General features: G+C 37.9%; 1 protein-coding gene and 1 pseudogene across 1 annotated transcript; one reads left to right on the forward strand and one right to left on the reverse strand.

The window, feature by feature from the left end:
• Positions 1-1423: 1423 nt before the first annotated feature.
• On the reverse strand, positions 1424-8000 carry LOC101296916. Its single transcript, XM_004290168.1, has 19 exons — positions 7854-8000; positions 7662-7730; positions 7259-7335; positions 7001-7098; positions 6683-6792; positions 6304-6578; positions 6121-6196; positions 5838-5949; positions 5685-5734; positions 5347-5592; positions 4794-4865; positions 4332-4550; positions 3824-3965; positions 3620-3729; positions 2937-3086; positions 2579-2734; positions 2369-2485; positions 2043-2240; positions 1424-1879 (listed from the first exon to the last, which is right to left on the reverse strand). Exons 3-19 carry the CDS (start codon positions 7288-7290, stop codon positions 1736-1738), a joined length of 2307 nt encoding a protein of 768 aa, XP_004290216.1. The 5' UTR covers positions 7291-7335; positions 7662-7730; positions 7854-8000; the 3' UTR covers positions 1424-1735.
• Positions 8001-12005: 4005 nt separating this feature from the next.
• LOC101309420 lies at positions 12006-13272 on the forward strand (annotated as a pseudogene).
• The last annotated feature ends 3874 nt before the right edge of the window (positions 13273-17146 follow it).

A 17146-nucleotide genomic window follows, 5' to 3' on the forward strand; every position in this document is an offset into this window, starting at 1 on the left:
TTCTTGTATGAAACCCAAAACAAAGAAATTATAGAGCCCGGCTAATAAAATATAAGTCCAAATTAAGGGACCACCGAGTCTATTCCCTTTGCGATCTCTCTCGCTCAAGGCAAAATAATAAAAGGTCCAATATCCTTTCGTGAAAAAAGATATGAACCCAAAAAATAAAAAATAAGAAATAAAAAACAAAATAACAACCCAAGCCCAGCAAAGCCCAGCTAATGTCACCCTGATGGAAATCCTAGCCGCCATCAACCAACGTGCAGCGCCGCCGACACCCCACCCTGAAACCACCGTTGTCACCCCAACATTGTGAGACCCACCATCAACAGCCCAACCAAGGAGGTGATGCAGCCCTCCCAGCACTCCGCCATCAACCACAATGACGACGTGAGGAAGAAGAAAAGAACCTCCAGATTTCCATTCACCATCGATCCAAATGCCGGCGTCACCGTCCCGCAACACCGTCGCATAAACCCCATCCTGAACCACCATGCAAGGCTCACTCACCACTGCCTCACCCTCAATTCCACTGCCCTTGATAACAATTGGAAGGAAACAACTGTCCTTCCAGCCACCATCAATCTCTCTATCACCACCAGAAACTAAAGCCTTCAACTTCGTCTCCCATTCAACACGAAACCAGATCCAGTTCACCAGGCATGTATCGACGCCGCCAACAACCTCCCCAATAGAAACAGTAGGAAAACCGTCGAAACATGTATATAGAGAGGACCATTGAGCATGCCCACCGTCACTCCCACAGGTTTGACAAGAGAGAGAGAGAGAGAGAGAGAGAGAGAGAGAGAGAGAGAGAGAGAGAGAGAGATCCCTCTCTCAATTGAAGATGCAAAGCCACTGCTAGTCTGACCTAGCCGTCGCCGAGAAACCTCTCGCACTAGAGGACAGAGAGAGAACATGAGTTTTTTTAGTTCTAACGTGGTTAGATTAGTTGTGTTGATGCCTTACTGGTATAAATTGGAGTCATGGCACTATTCCTTCTTTCTTTTTTAAAATTAATTTTCAGGTACTGCTTAAATAAAGATAAACCGGAAGTCATATATTTTTACATATTTACACTAAATGAATAACTCGTTCTAAGTTGATTTCTTTCTGTACTTCTACGAAACAATTCTTCTTCTTCCTTCTTAATTCTTTTTCATCCGACCGGTTAACTATTGAATGTATAGAATAAACCGACGCCTTAGATTACAAGTTCATATCATCATGAATTGTAGAGGTTAACTAGTTCGATATAGAAGTTGAGTAGTTTCAAACTAGTCCTTTCCGACACATCTTTGTTGGGAAAGACAGAGAGGAGGTAAATGTGGTTAGTTACCATCCTGTGGTGAATTTTCACTCGGGTCATTACAATTGTAAATGGTGATCTTGAGATTCAAAGGGGTGGTGCTCCTAGTAATGGATGGATTTTACTATGTAAAACTAGTAATTGATGTCTCAACGGGTTTGATATAGTACAATGGTAAATACCGATGTTATTCTGACAATGAGGAATTAACTTGACAAATTATATTAGACAAAGGTACCAGACAGTATTCTAGTTATTAATTAAAACTGTTTGACTAGGGATAGGAAATTACTATATATGATATTTACCTGAAAGAACTGCTTATGACTCTACTTGCTATAATATATTACTGCTTATGTATTCTAAATCTCGGGCCGCCAGATTTTGCTGCACCATAGCCTCTCCAAGAACCACAAAAAGTTGAGTTTACTTCCATAACTTGACGGAGCTATCATGACTTGCAGATGCAACCATTCCGGTGTCAGGTGATTGAGCCAGAGCTGAGATTATATTCTCATGTGCTGGAATAGTCATGCTCTTATTCTCTGCCATGTTCCACAGCTCCAAGGACTACCTCACAAGAATGAAAACAACAGTTAGATCAGCCTTTTATATAGTAGCCTATCTAACTGACATAAAATGCCACATTGTCAATGCCATTCACTACAAATGTCATCATACGCTTGCATATTGTTGTTTAAGATGTTATGGCTGTAATGGTGTAAGAACTCACCGAGATTCCTCCAATGACCAAGAGAGTTGAATAACTTGGATGAAAAACGCACGAGTGGAACTGGTTCCCATTAGAGCCAAGCTCCTGAATACACTGTCCTGAAGCTGACGACCAAATTTTCACCAAACTTTGACTGACAGATGCCACATAATCTCCATTTGCATCCCAACAAATGTAGTTTACCATTTCAGAGTGCCCCTGTGATTGAGGATGATGATTAGTCGTATAAATTGAAATAAAATCTAATCTAAACACTGGTTCCTAAACAAAAAGAATCACATATCAAAGCTAAACAACTCACAATACTATGTTCACATGCATCGTACCTGGAATGAGTGTATTTGCCTGTCAGTTTCAACATCAAAGATGGAAACAACTTTATCTGATGCTGCTGCCAGTAGTTGTCCAATTCTTGGTTGAAACCTAACTTGTGCAGTAGCTCCCTACAGAAACAATAAAAGCAATGTTAGGCAGGTCTTTCGTAAAAAAATAAGGAAAATTTATACTTAGTAGTAGATGTCAGAAAGATAACAAACCTTCGAAATACGAGCACAGGAGAATGGATTAATATTCCAGTAACGAATTTCATTGTCACTATCACAGAAACAAAATAAATCCGTCTTCTTAGGGTTGAAGTCAAGGGACATAACAGGTGAGTTATGTCCTGTATATGCTTGCAAACAAAAGTTTGGCTGCCACAATAAGATAGATAGGTTAACAGTGCTAGTATAAGGAAAATGCATATGAATTAGAGCAACTACATATCTTATATAACAAGGGATCCAAGAGGCTTCAATATAAATAATTAAAAAGAGGTTCTTTCGAGGCAAAAACTTTATCAAGGTATAACCATCTAAAATCGATGGTAAATCAAAGAGAGGGAAAGGCAATTACATTGGCTGCATCCCATAATCGCACAGTTTTGTCAACTGAAGATGTTGCCAGCTGAGTTGAATTTGGTCTAAAGCGAACATCTGTAATGACCAACTTGTGTTCTTCTGGAGTGCTTTCTGTCTGCAGGGTATCCATGTTCCAGAGGACAACCTGATAACAAACACAACAATTTTGTCTTCTCTAAGCCTCAAGATCGATAATGCCTTTTCTCACACACATAAGTTACATATATAATCTACTGAACCAATTTCTTTAAGCGCTTCACCTCTTCACTCCTTCAACATGTCAATGCTCACATTGCTTGGTTGCAATGGAGCTTTCACCTTGAAGGAAATTAGTGAAACCTGTAGATCATCTCACTCTTGACGAAATGAGATTTTCAATTATTATTATTGTTATTATTGTTATTATCATTATTATATTATAAATATAAATTAAAAAACAGAACAAAACGAAAAAAACAAAAACAAAAATACAAGACAAGACAATGTATGGGTATGCATCAGGCGAAGGACACATTCAAAGATTGTGATTGGACGTTCAACAATTGGTAATTTGCTTATCAAGAGTGCACAAAACACTGATAATACATGCTTGAATGCTTACCAAGAAAAAGGTACTTAAACCCATTCTGTATATTAAAGTATCGATCTTATATGACTTAGTATCAGAAAAGTGTATACCTTTTTGTCATGTCCAGCGCTAGCCAGCAACTTCCCATCTGAAGAAAAGTGACAGCAGGTAACTTTGCTGCTTCTGGTCCTTATGCAACCAACTTCACCAAAGGTAAAACCTGAATCGAAAAGTGGTCATGACTTAATTAGAATGCAAAACAACTTCTCCAACTTTCTAAGAGTCCAAATGCAATCTTATATAAATAAAGTTACCTTTAGAAGACTCCTTTCGTTGCTCACTAGGACTCTGCTTCAGTGTCCCATATAGATCTCTCCCGTCGGCCCCATCAGGTGACAAAAACGATTCCACATTATCTTCTAAGGTACCAACATCTCCAAATCGTTCCATATCTTCCTGCACTAGGAAATGACACTATTAGAGAAGATATGTTCGGATGTTCGGTCATGTTCCTACTTCACTATATTCGTTGTCTCAGCATATAAGATATATCTAAAAATTTTGGATCCCAAAACACACTGAAGTCTCAACAAGAGGACCATTTGTGCAAAGTACAACGACTGCATAATTCTTTCATCGCGAGAACTAAACAAAGTTTCTAATAAACTGATAGCTTGAGAACTATATACACTATTTGGAGAACAAACAAATCTGAAGTAAAAATATAGAAAGCAGCACTCTGGAAACCAACCCCAGTTACTCATAAAGAGCAGCTGTATGGCATCAGAACATTTAGTTTAAAAGTTAAATTTAATGTCATACCAATAAATGGGAAGACGAAGGAAGACCTCCTGCTCCTTCGCCATACATCATCATGCTTTTGGGAATGTTGTTAACACGCTGCAGACTACTCGCTGTGTTAATTCCATCACCTGGTGTGTGAGTTGATGCTGGAGAACCAGGTGAACGGCCCACAGTATTCCCTGTGTTGTTGCTGTTGGCAGGTCCAGAAGAAGAGTGTTGTTTCCTTTTTCTGTTATTCTGCAGAAAGGAAAAAGAAAAAAAAATAACAGCATTAAACAAGGATCAGCTAAATTATATAATATAGAAACAATGTCTTAGTAGAAAAGGTATATCTAGGGGCAGAAAGCCAGAAATTATCATCTTTATTGGTTTTGTCAAACCGCTCACATTAAGTTCAGAGATGTAGCAATTACTGTCCTTTGCCAATCTTGTGTCCCTAAGAATAGCTAGGAAAAAAAAAGACAGAGAACAACAGACAACCTGTTGTAATGGCTGCTGCTGCAATTGGTCGTGTTGTTGGGAGGAAGACTGTTGCATCTGAGGCATTTTAATCTGTTGAAACACCAAGCAAGTGAAAAATTCTAAAAAATTAAATATCAACAAACTCCAACATTACAAGAAACCAAAGCTAACCAAACCAGTGAAAAATTTTCAAGGGCTTAGAATACATGATTTTCAGAAAATGGAGCAGGATCTCTGGTGATAATATATTAAACATAATCCTATATTATAGAAGCCTAATATTCAAAAGAGGTCTTCTATGTTCTTTTGTATTGGGGTTTTGGAAAAAAAGAAGAAGAGGTGGTTATACGAGCACTAATTTTAAGCCTTTGGAATAATTATTGATCGATGTACAGTAAATTATTGAAAGTTTTACTCATTTACGACCAACACATCACATGCAAAACCGTAAAGGTAACAGACTAGCATAATTACTTAAAAAAGGTGAAAACTTTCAACTGTTTCCTGTTTGTGAATCCATACGTGTGCTACATAAACTTAATCTAATAGTCCCTGACATTCAAAAGGTTACCTTTGGTGAACTTGATTGCATTGGAGATTGACCATCTTTTGCATTCATGCCACTCCTAGGTAATCCAGAAAACCTACGAGGATCCATATCTCCATAGCTTGTTGAATTTCCAAGGCTGTTTTGTGCCTGAATCTGGGCTTGTGCCAAGACTTGTTGTTGTTGAGGTGCTAAAAGGAATTGATTTTGGGTCTGAAAATTTGACTTCTGTACTTGTACTCCCAAGTTTGGACGTAATTGGTCGATTCCCTGAATGATGCAGTAGTTTTATAAGTCAGAGGTGAATAAACTTACACTACATATAAGAAACCTCAGGGAAGAATGAGACATGTATAACTTACAGTAAGAGGCCAACCCTTCAAAGGAAGACCTGTAACACCTTGATTCAATCCTGAAAGGAGAACAGAAGCATTATATCTAAAATATCTTAGAACAACCATCATTCCGAACATGAATCAAGTTGTTTCTGAAAAGATAGGATCAAGTCTTGTTACCTGCACCACCAAAACCGGATTTCGACTGTATAATTGCTTGTCCATAAATTGATGAAGGATCCATAGGCAAACTTCTCTGAGTTGCACCTAAGTTAACTTCACTTTTGATGTCCTACAATCTCCACAAGTCCACATATTATATTGCTTAGCTTGACAGAGTAGAAAAGGCAAAGAAACTAAATATAATAGATATAGAGATAAATGCACGAGCTTTAGAAGGGAGAGAATTTCTCTCTCCAACCTTTTCTCTATGTAACATAAAGGTTATAGACTGAGTACTTACAGTGGTCAAAGGATTGCGTGCTTGCATTTGCTGCAAAGCAGCAGACATGTTTCCAGAATTGTTTTGTGTCAACTGGCTGAATCAACCAGAACCAAATAGATAAATGATACATTCTTGCCAGACAAAAGAAATGAAGAAGAGAAAAATGAAGCTCAAGTAAATATGATTGGTAAAGAGATGTACCCTTGTGCATTTGTAGCTGATTTGAGAAGGGCAATCCTATTGGTATCAGTAAGACCTGGGGATGCTTCAGAATCCATCGAGTGAGGGTGTTTCATGCGTTCTTCATACATTTTCATCGCCAGCACACTAGCTGAAGGTTGCCCCATTACCCCTTCAGAGTTCATAGCATTTAAAGCACTAGGATCTCTACGCTGTAGTTGAGCATTGCGCTGCTGTAATATCTGCATCTGCTGCATTTGCAACTGTTGTTGCTCCCTTGTCTTAATTTGTTGTGCCTTGATGAAATTCAGAGAGAAAGATAAGCGCCCAAGCAGTCTTCTATTTTGAAAGAATAAATTGCCGAGCAAGAAATATAAATATAACATAATGAGCAGCGAACCTCAATGTAAGCTGCAGCAGCCTCTGAGTGCTTCTCATTTGTCCGTGCAATGAATATGTCCCAGAATACAGACCACCATTCAAAGAGGAATCCACCCGGTGCATCAATTGCTGCATATTCAAATCTAAAACATGTTTACTCCCGAGAAAATCACTCAATATATACGACGAAGGCATTTAGAACAACGTTACGCAAACACATACCAAGTAGTGTTTTGTCAATACGACAACAAAAAGGTGAACAACTCAAAAGTGAGACATCAGTTACGCTAATTATTACTAATAAATTAAGAAAGTATCAAAAAGCTGACAGCATTACCTACTGGATCTGTAGCAACCTTCCCTTCGTTCATAAATGTATTTGCAGAAGCAGTCAATTTCCTTTTCAACAAATAATCATGAATATAGACATCAAGCCTGTTACACAAAACAAGTAAAAGTAGCGTAAATATCAAACCGATGATCAATTCACAGGCTCACAGCACAAAAAAGGAAAAAGAACAATACTCAACAGCCAACAACAAATCAACAAACCACATGCAATTTGAATAAAGAAACTGAGTTATCCGATACTTACATCTTATCCGCTTCCCAATTACTCTGCGCCATGCTTCTCCCTTTCACTCAGTACAATCAAAACAATCACTGTTTGATCTGCACATAAAGACAGATCCCATCATCCACATATATTCAACCAGACAGCTACAAAAGCTACTCCTTAACACTATAAGCATAAAAATTTATGAATTACTTCATATATTTTCACAGTTATTTCCTCATTTACGACTCTAAATCCAATTTATCTCCAAGAAATACACTGAAATTCTTCAAGCAACTAAAAATCACAAAATGCAAAACTTCTAAAGTACTTCTTCGTTTCATCACAATCGAGTTCATCAGAAACCAAAACCGAGCCGAAAAAATAAAAACAAAATCGCGGAATTCCAACACTTATCATCGCAATTCGGCTCAAACCTTACCGGTTTCACGGATCAAAGCCTACAGCGATGTCCAGCGCGATCTCCACCGCATCAAAACCCTAGCGCGAACTGCATCAACCAAAAACCACACCGAATTCAGCAGAGCTTGAGCTGAAGAAACATCTAGAAAAACAAGCACGAAAAAAAAATTGAAAATTGAAATTGCAGGATGGAAATGATCTGAGAACTTACTTGGTGAATTTCACTTGAGAGAGAAAGTGAGAAGTGGTTTTGGAGCGGAGAGGAATAGTGGAGAGTGGTGTTGGAGTGCAAGTGAAGTAGAGAGAGAGGAGGACCTGGAGAGTAGAGAGAGAGCTCTGGAACAGTGAAAGAGAGAGAGAAAGAAAAGAAAAAAGTGGAGATATTATTATGAGGACGTCTGGAGCCGAAGCTGAGGCTCGGGTGTCATGTGGCTGTGTCAATTGAGTCCGTTATTTGGGGCATGGTCCATGTCTAAAGTGAGTGACCATGAATGTGGGGTTTTAGACTTTTAGTCCTTTGGCTCGATGGTGGTTTGATGATTGAGATATATGACGTAATGATTGAGATATATGACATAAGAGATTTTTTGTTTTGGGAATAGAAGAGTGTTCTACTTTTGTGACGCAATTTCCGGTCTATCTCCGATACGGCGGTGGCGGCAGTGATTTTCTCTTGTTTTTGCAGACAGGACTTGTGCTTGTCTGGGATTTTGCATCGTGAGCATGCACGGCAAAAGTTGTACCATATAAAGAAAGGTGATGTAAGAGAAAATAAATAATCGAATTAAGACTTGAAAGTAGGGTGTTATTGAGTAAAAATAAGCGTGCCCATGTTTTAGATTCATGGTTGAAGCTATTCAACGTCAATATATTTTGTTAATTGAAAATTTCATTTGTAAAGACATTAATGTTTGTCTTGGAATGATCTATCACTTTATTAGTGTTGTGCTACTTTGATTACATAATAAAATGTCCTCGTAATTTTTTTTTTTTTTTTAGTGAAAATGTCTTTGAAACTGAATCTTCTTATGTATCGTACTAATTCATAATTACCAAATACTTTATGTAGGTAGCAAGTTTCTTCGTTTATCAAATGTCGTTGTCACTTAGTGGTAGGGTGAAATTAAGTTGTCGGATCTATCTTCTGGCGGTAACATAGTTGAGAAGCTGAATTATTATACACTAAGATATGTAATCGTGTTATATGTCAAGTGATATTTTATTACGTCACCACTATGTCAAAGTAAATGTAGTAGCCGGTAAAGCACTCTTTCCTAGTTCATGTCTGATTGAGTACACATTTATTATAGAGCTTCCTGATATTATTTCAGGTATTTGTAATCAGGGGTTTAACCTTAACGTCCTCTCCTTGTATTTAATAGCTTCATTAATCCAAGCTTAAGGAAAGCTGCACCCGCCTTTTATTAATAAAAAGAAAAAAAAAGAGAGACTTAACAAATTGTGGTTTTGTTACTCTCTACTATTACTTAGTGGCTCGGTAATGATTCGGCTCATGTTCTAGGGTTCGAATAAGCTTGTGGGTACTGTGTTGATTGTTTACTTGAGCTTCATTTTTTCCTTCTTCATTTATTTTGTCTGACCACAAAATGACATTCATCGATTTAGTTCTCGTTGATTGAACTAATTAACACAATCATGATCATAATATTTATAAGGACTCCAGTTTTCAATGTAATTGGCACCTACAAGCAGCTCATAGACTATAAGTGACTCCAATTTCTTTAGTAAAATTAGTTGGTATCACACTATGTCTATGTGCATAGGCTGGTGGAGTGTTACTATTTGTTCTAAAAATCGGCCACCCCCCGCCTAGACATTGGGCGGCAGTAGACCTTGGAGAGGAATGACAAATCAATATTCTTAGGCAGAAGAGCCTTTAGGCGGCCTTCATTTTTTTAAATTTTTTTTTTTCGGGTTCGTTGTCATGTTTGTGTTTGTTTTTGTAGAGAGAGAGAGAGAGAGGTGGTGGCTGTTGTTTTCCTGCAAGAGAGGAGATGGTGCATGTTGCCTAGTCAATTTGAGAGAGAGAGAGAGAGTACAACAAAAAAAATGTGGTTTGCGTTAGTGGAAGAGAGAAAAATGAGAGTTTGATTCTATAACTCTTATTTATTTAAATAAAACAAGATTTAATTACAATAAACAGCTAAATATCTAGATAGGAGTCCTAGAATACAGCTCCCGACTTTTCGAAGCTGCGCAAACCAAAACTCTAGGGTTTTGGCGCAAATCGGCGGTGATTTGAGATCGGGTGCATGCTGGTTTCGACCATTGGAGATTCGATCGGGGAAGAGGAGGTCGTGACTGAAGAATGACGCTGAGGCTCCCTACAGACGAGAATGACGGTGGCGTACAACGATCTGCAAACGAGGACAACTGTGCGAGATTACGGTATTTGTTGAAGGCTTGATAGCATTGACGACAAAGATCTAAATTGGATTGTGCAAGGTTCCTGTCAATGGTGGTGGTCAGGTGTAGTGCTTTCGTTCGTGAGTGCGTGCTTCTATATCAATTCAGATCTTCATTGTAATAGGCAAAATTTAATGTTGCTGAGCGGCAGCAATGGCGTCATGGGTTACAAATCCGGAAGGCCACCGGATTAATTCGGCAGTGGTAGGCTCCTCCAGAAGGTGCGTGGCAAGTTGGGTCTGGCAAAAGGAGAGGAGGAAGAGGATGGGCCTCTGGGCCTCAACTTTCTGGGCTGCAACAATGTGACTTAGTAAGTTGGGCCTTTGGGCTTGTCTTTTTTTCCTTCTTCATCTCTAATAGGCTAGGCTTGTGATATGCTTTTCGCGGGAGTGACACCCTTGGCCTATATTGCTATTAGATCGAAGCTGCTCACTGGTTTGCTGAGTGGAAACGTACACCATTGGGTCTTAGGCGTCAAACTTGTTAGAACATATGTTTTGCTCTAATAGTCGTATAAGAATAAAGGTTTATTTGCTTTCTAGTTGTAATCGTCCACATTTTTGGACGACATTTATGGTTTTTCTCTTTCAGTTTTAGTGTAGAAGAATAAAATGTTTACTCTTAATCTTGTATGTGAGTTTACTCTTGCTTGACCTAACAATATTTGGTCGTATGACTTAATGCTAACGAAGTTATTCATTCCCCTCAAAAAAAATAAAACCAGCTAAATGTCTAGATTTAGCTTAATCACCTCCCAAATTAGTCAAAATAATAATAATAATACGTAATTAATATAGTTAAATGAAATAGAAAGTTATAAAAATAAATAAAACCTTAAGACGGCGAGCTTGGATTTAAGATTTTAGTTTAATTGAAGACTGATGAGTGATGAAAAATGCATCAATCATTTAATAGAAGAGTAACTTTTTCCTTTATTTTGATATCGAAATTAGAAATGTACACTGCCGTGACAAATACATTATTCTCCACTACTGTAACAAAAAGAAAATACATTATTCTCTCCAGAACGAAACCAAAAAAGAGAATCTATGGACTTTCAAGGGCCTGCGTAGCAAATAAACAAAAACGGAAACTCCTTCAGCGGGAAGAGGGAGACGATTGTCGCGCTAGAAAAGGAAATAAATTATCGAATACACACGTGTCGACATGTAAGTGGATCGTACATTCTAGAAGGTGATGGAATCGTATGGAATCTGAGCTGGGGTCAAATTTGATGCCCGCTCGGGGTAGGTATATAATGGAGGTAACCGACCGAAGACCCCTCCTTTATTTTAGGGGTTTCTCACAGAAACAAAGAAACAGACTTTCTTCTTCGTTGCTTCACGTCTCAGGTACTTTTTTTTCTCTCTAGATTCTGCGTCAATGTCGCTATTCAAAACTTAATAGATTTCTCTATCTGGATTATGGGATTGAATTCCAATATCGTATTGTATTGCTCTCGATACCTCAACGTTTTGAAGATTACAATTTGTTTAGTTTAGGATAGTTTGGAGATTTCGGTCTGGGATTTGGGGTTTATGATTTTGTGAGATCCGGTAGCGTTGTTTGTTTGTTTTGGGGAGTTGGATTTTGATTATTGAAAGGTAAGTTCACGATCTCAGAGTGTTGGAATTGATCAATTTCGTGAAATGCAGTTGCAATTTTTAATTCGGATACGCCTCTTGAGATGATACAAGTTCCTCAATTTTTTTTTCCTGTAAAAATTTATAGGTTCCATGAAGTTTGAAGTCTTTGGGTGATGGAATCTGGTTTTTCTGAATTGAGCATTCTCTATTTCATGTTGGGATGTTTGCTGTTAGAATCCCCACTTACAGTTGTGATTTTTTTTTGGATTTTGATTTGAATAGGTACTCTTGATTTGTATTAACAGCTCTTGTGTTTTTAAAGTGAGCATCTTGATACTGAGCTGTGAGAGATGGCAGAGGTATGCATTATTACTACCTATTGATTGTCGTGTGCTTATTTTCCTTGCCCAATTGTGTTTTTATGGGGGTGCATTGCAGTTTCTGATCTGATGCATTTGAACTTTGTGGCTTTGTGCAGGAGGGTCATAGGGTTACTTTGAATGTATATGACCTAAGCCAAGGCCTGGCCAAGCAGATGTCTATGGCATTCATAGGGAAAGCCATTGAGGGCATATGGTAAGTGTGTTATTTTTCGATGGAGCTCTGCACAAATTTGGAATATGTTGTTTTGCAAGTCATGTAGGGGTTTTGATTATCTATATGTGTTCACAATTACAGGCATACAGGAGTATCAGTTTATGGCAATGAGTACTATTTTGGGGGAGGCATACAACACGCTCCTGCAGGATCGACACCGTATGGGACACCACTTCGAGTGGTAGAGTTAGGTGAAACACACATACCCAAGGTCGTTTTTGAGTCGTATTTACAGGAGATCAGTCCTTGATATATTGCTGAGACCTATAGTTTACTTACTCACAATTGCAACAACTTTAGCAACGAGGTTGCTCAGTTTCTTGTAGGTGCAACAATACCAGACTATATTCTGCAGCTTCCTACTGAAGTTATGAGCAGTCCAATGGGAGCTCTTATATGTAAGTTCTGATAGCTAGTCTATGATCCTTGCTGTCTTTCATATGATTCTCATTTATCTGAAGAGGCCTGAGGCCTGAGGCCTTTACGGTTATGATGCATCCAGGTTATCTCATCAAAAATATTTTACAGTTTATTATATCTGTTGGGTGGGTTTGATTTACATTAATTCTTGAGAGAAGTCAAAAAACTGAAATAAATCGAAATTGTGTGGATTGTAGTGATATAGCAACTGATCTATTGTTCTCTTGACTTTGTTTTATATTGCCTATGATTCAGAATTTGGAAGCGACTTTGAGAAGTGGTGCTGCTCCTCAAGCTCCACAATTCAGGCCTCCTTCAGTAGTCCAGCCAACAGCTAATGTGACAAAACCTAATTCTAGCAATGTGACGGCTGATGGATCGAAGTCTAGAATGCAGCTCACCAAGCCGGAGGAGAATAAAAAGTCAGCAAGTGCTGTCAAACCAAGCAATGGGATTGCAGATCCTCTCGGGGACGCTTGAAGTAAGGTACAAGAGGAGATTGCGGCTGAATTTGCTGCACTCATGGCAAGTGGGACATTGCGTGCAAGTGAGGCTGCAGCATTGGCAACAAGAAAAGTGATGGAGAGTACGGTCATGTAAGCACACAAATGTCACAGAGTTGAAAGTGGTAGTGATGGTGTTTTCATCTTTCACTCGGTGGTTGACTTCGCCCTGTTTGAGGGATGATGTGATCTCTTTTGCTTGTGATTTTTAATACCATAGTATTGATTGTTTCTCCTTCCACTATTTTTATGTTCGTACTTTGAAGAAGCAACAAAGTACCTTGTATGAAGACATGAAGGTGTTTAGAGGCCTAAGATTTATGCGGATCCTAGGAAAACCATCTGCTCATCTTGCAGAATTGATTAATAAATTATTATTTTTTAATTTTTCTTTTTTTATGTCAAGCGTTTAGATGGTATATTTGATTATGTTGCAAGGAATGGGAGAAGAATGGTTAACTACTCGATATCATGGACCAAACCGCATTAGTCGTCAAATGACTTTTTCGGCTTTTAAGGAGGGACTTCGACAGCTCTACAGACCAAAAAAACGAAACACAGATCACACGCTGAGTCAACGTCGTTTAAACTAGACACGATGCCGATGCCTGTCTATGTGTTCCGTTAGCTGATGAAACACATTGGCATTATCTGATCTTGTTTGAAGCCTGCAATTTGTTTACCTCCGTTCTTTTTCTTTTTTTTTTCATTGAAAATTTAAGGAGTTTTTTATATTTACACAAACCTAATTACTGGATACGCACTTTTATATTTAGAGAAATTTTAAATACACACCCCTAATATCTTAATACATACCCCTTACTTAATACACTACCTATCAAGTTTTTCATTTCAGCATTATACTTAATACACATCTCAAACTGCTTAAAATGCCCTTAATTTATGAAATATTCTGTTATTTAATATAATTAATATATATTTACTATTTGGTACCTCTTTTTTACATATTATTTCGTCTAATTTTTACTAGAAATTTTTAGTTATCATTGTTCAATTTATAATCAAATGATTATTGTTATATTCCAACTCCAAATCACCAATACAAGTTTTCAAAATTCACAAGCTAGTACAACCGTAGAAGTATAGTAGCTATTAAACATAGATAACTAGTTATTTGATAAAACATGTCATGATAAAGATGCAGTACTTGACAATATGATCTCCAAGATCAAACTAAAACTGATAAAGATGCAGTACTTGACAATATGATCTGTAAGATCAAACTAAAACTGATACGGATACAAAAAGACAACCCAAATGAATTGTGGAGAAGAATTGGGGTTATGGGAGAATACGTGCTTTCGACGACTTTAGGATAGAAGATGTTGGAAACAATACTTCTAGCGTGATTTTTTTTTTAATAACATATGTATGTTTTGGTCATTTAGCTTACCTATAAAATCTTAATAGAAACATAAAATAATAGAGGTGTGTATTAAGAGATTAGGGGTGTGTATTTAAAATTTCTTTTATATTTATTTATTTTTGGATAGGAAAATGATAGCTGAATGAGCTACCACTTGAATTGCAGTCGATTGAGTTGATGATTAGAGCTTCATATTCAATTGACAAGAGCGAAATGTTGAATATTTTTGAAGTTTGTTGGTTAGCTGTTTGTTTTTTTTTTTATTTATATTTTTTTTTTAATAAAGGAATCTAGCTCTAGTAACATCAAACGACATCTCTCCGTCAAGTTAGGGATTGAGTACCCTGTTATACAATGATGTTGGCCCAAAAAACTGCAAAAGCAAGACAACCTAAAACTACTCATTGGACTGTCGAGTGTAGTCAAAATAATTGACTGGCCAAAAAAAACCTAATGAAAAATGCGAGAAAAAAAATGTAAAAATATAAAATAAACTTCATCAACCTAAATAGATCCAAGAAATCTTTCCAAAAAAAAAAAAAGATCCAAGAAAAGGACATCCTATGGTGACATACATCTTGACGCCTAAGACCTGCACCATCAAGACAGACCATAAGTTTAATCAACTTGTTGAGTATCCTCATTGTGTGTATAACTCCTTATTGAGTATCCTTATTGTGTGTTTACGAATAAGCTTTTTTCTGCTCATGCTGATGTTGTTTGTGCAGGTGTGCAATTTCCTATATATGAGACACACTAACCGTCATTTGACTCGTAAGAAACATAACATTACGCCAAGGTATCTACAAGTACCAGGAAACCAAATTTGGGTTAGAGTAGTAGTGGGCAACCAATGAAGAATCTATTTTAAGAAGGTTATTCTAACCTCTATTCAAAGCAATATTCATAGTTTTGACAAATGCATACAGTTTAGTTTCAATAGCACTATTAACTGTCACTTTTCTTGAACAAACACTTAAAAAAGTCACGGCAGAGTCTCAAATAATTCCTCCAAAACCAGCCTAGTTAGGACCCCGACCTATCAATGTTGACTTTAACCCCATGATGCTCACGAGGTTGCCACAAGACCAGAATGAAGCTTGGAGCCGAACCATGCAACAGAGACAATCCCAACAATTTGAAAATTGAGCGGCAATTAGCAGCTAGCCTTGCAGGTTTAAAAGCCAATCTTGAGAATCTTTTAATGCACTGGAGAAAAAGAGGTGGAAACGTGTTTGGCAGAAGTTGCCTTCATTATGTCTTAAACAAGATCGCGCAAATCCAATACACCATAACAAAATACATCCCGAGTAAAACCAAAGAAGCTTGGTAGATATTAGATAACGAATAAGATCATTGCGCTAATACAAGCTCATGACCTTCCTCGAGGCACAATGCTCACGTGGCAGCACTGGTGGATTGAAGAAAACAGGTGCAGCCATTTTCAGATTCTGATTCAACCTTAAGAAAGTTTTTATTTCTCTACTTCCAAATAATTATGGTTATTATGTCATTGGTTCTATATATAGGGAAGTTTCAGCCGGGCCTCGAGCCCATGGTGATAGAATTCTAATTTTTCACTTCATTTACCTTTTCCCTCTTTTCTTCTTTTACTTTTACTCGTAAGCAAAGAGGCATTGAAAAAAAAATCAGAGATGGACATATCCGGGTTAAAGACTTTCTGGAACATATATACCAACCATTCCCAGAAGGAAATAATAATATGACAATTCCAGAATATGTGTCGAGTAGTTTCAAACGCAAAGAACAAGAGAACACCTCTTCGATGAAATAATTCATCTGAAAACATAGGAAACCAATTATCATAATAACCAACTTATCTCAAAAAAAAAAAAAAAAAAATACTTAAAACCACACCATGCCAATTCATTATTACAAAAGACTCCCACAAATTAGTCCTTTCGGAGCAAATGCATCGCGGTCTTCTTGCACGTCCAATACCACCCCAAATGAACTGCAAATGTCTCTTGAAGCACTTTATATGAATGTTGGTTCCATGATACACAGCTGGGTATATGACACATATTTATGTGTTGCAGTTCACAAGTATTGATCAGTCTTCACAAAGCTAACAAAAAAAAAGACGGATTGATGATAATGGAAATAAAGAGAATAAAAATGAGGATTAAAACGGGGCTCTCTAAATTTGCTCAGTATACCTCTCATTCTCTCTACACCTCCATTATACTTTTAAATACAAGCATTTACTCATTAGATCTCCTTTCAAATTCCTAAAATAACCTTGTTTATTTAATTCATATATATATACAGTCCGTCTTTGCTACGGACGTCCGCACCGTTTTGGATTTTCGTCCGTTCGCCACCATACGGCGCCGCACGAGGGCGCGCCTTCACCCCAGCCGACTCCAGCAGCTTCCCCGGTCACTTTCCATCCCTGGCGAGTCCGCCGAATTCCAGTTTTCCGGCCAGATCACCCAAAACTTCAAACAAAGTCAATCTGGCCGGAAAACTGGAATTCGGCGGACTCACCGGGGATGAAAAGTGGTCGGCGAAGCTGCTGGAGTCGGCTGGGGTGGAGACGCGCCCTCGCCGGCGCCGTACG

This window comes from Fragaria vesca, linkage group LG2 (assembly GCF_000184155.1).
Source record: "Fragaria vesca subsp. vesca linkage group LG2, FraVesHawaii_1.0, whole genome shotgun sequence".
Taxonomy (NCBI): Eukaryota; Viridiplantae; Streptophyta; class Magnoliopsida; order Rosales; family Rosaceae; genus Fragaria; species Fragaria vesca.

What these genes read in the sequence shown, in the direction of transcription:
- LOC101296916 (XM_004290168.1), bottom strand. Translation starts at nt 7,290, where the DNA reads ATGGCGCAGAGTAATTGGGAAGCGGATAAGAT. An exon ending in ACGAAAGGAGTCTTCTAAAG is followed by an intron (nt 3,730 to 3,823) that starts GTAACTTTATTT and finishes TTTTCGATTCAG; the next exon opens with GTTTTACCTTTGGTGAAGTT. An exon ending in TGGTCATTGGAGGAATCTCG is followed by an intron (nt 1,880 to 2,042) that starts GTGAGTTCTTAC and finishes CTTGTGAGGTAG; the next exon opens with TCCTTGGAGCTGTGGAACAT.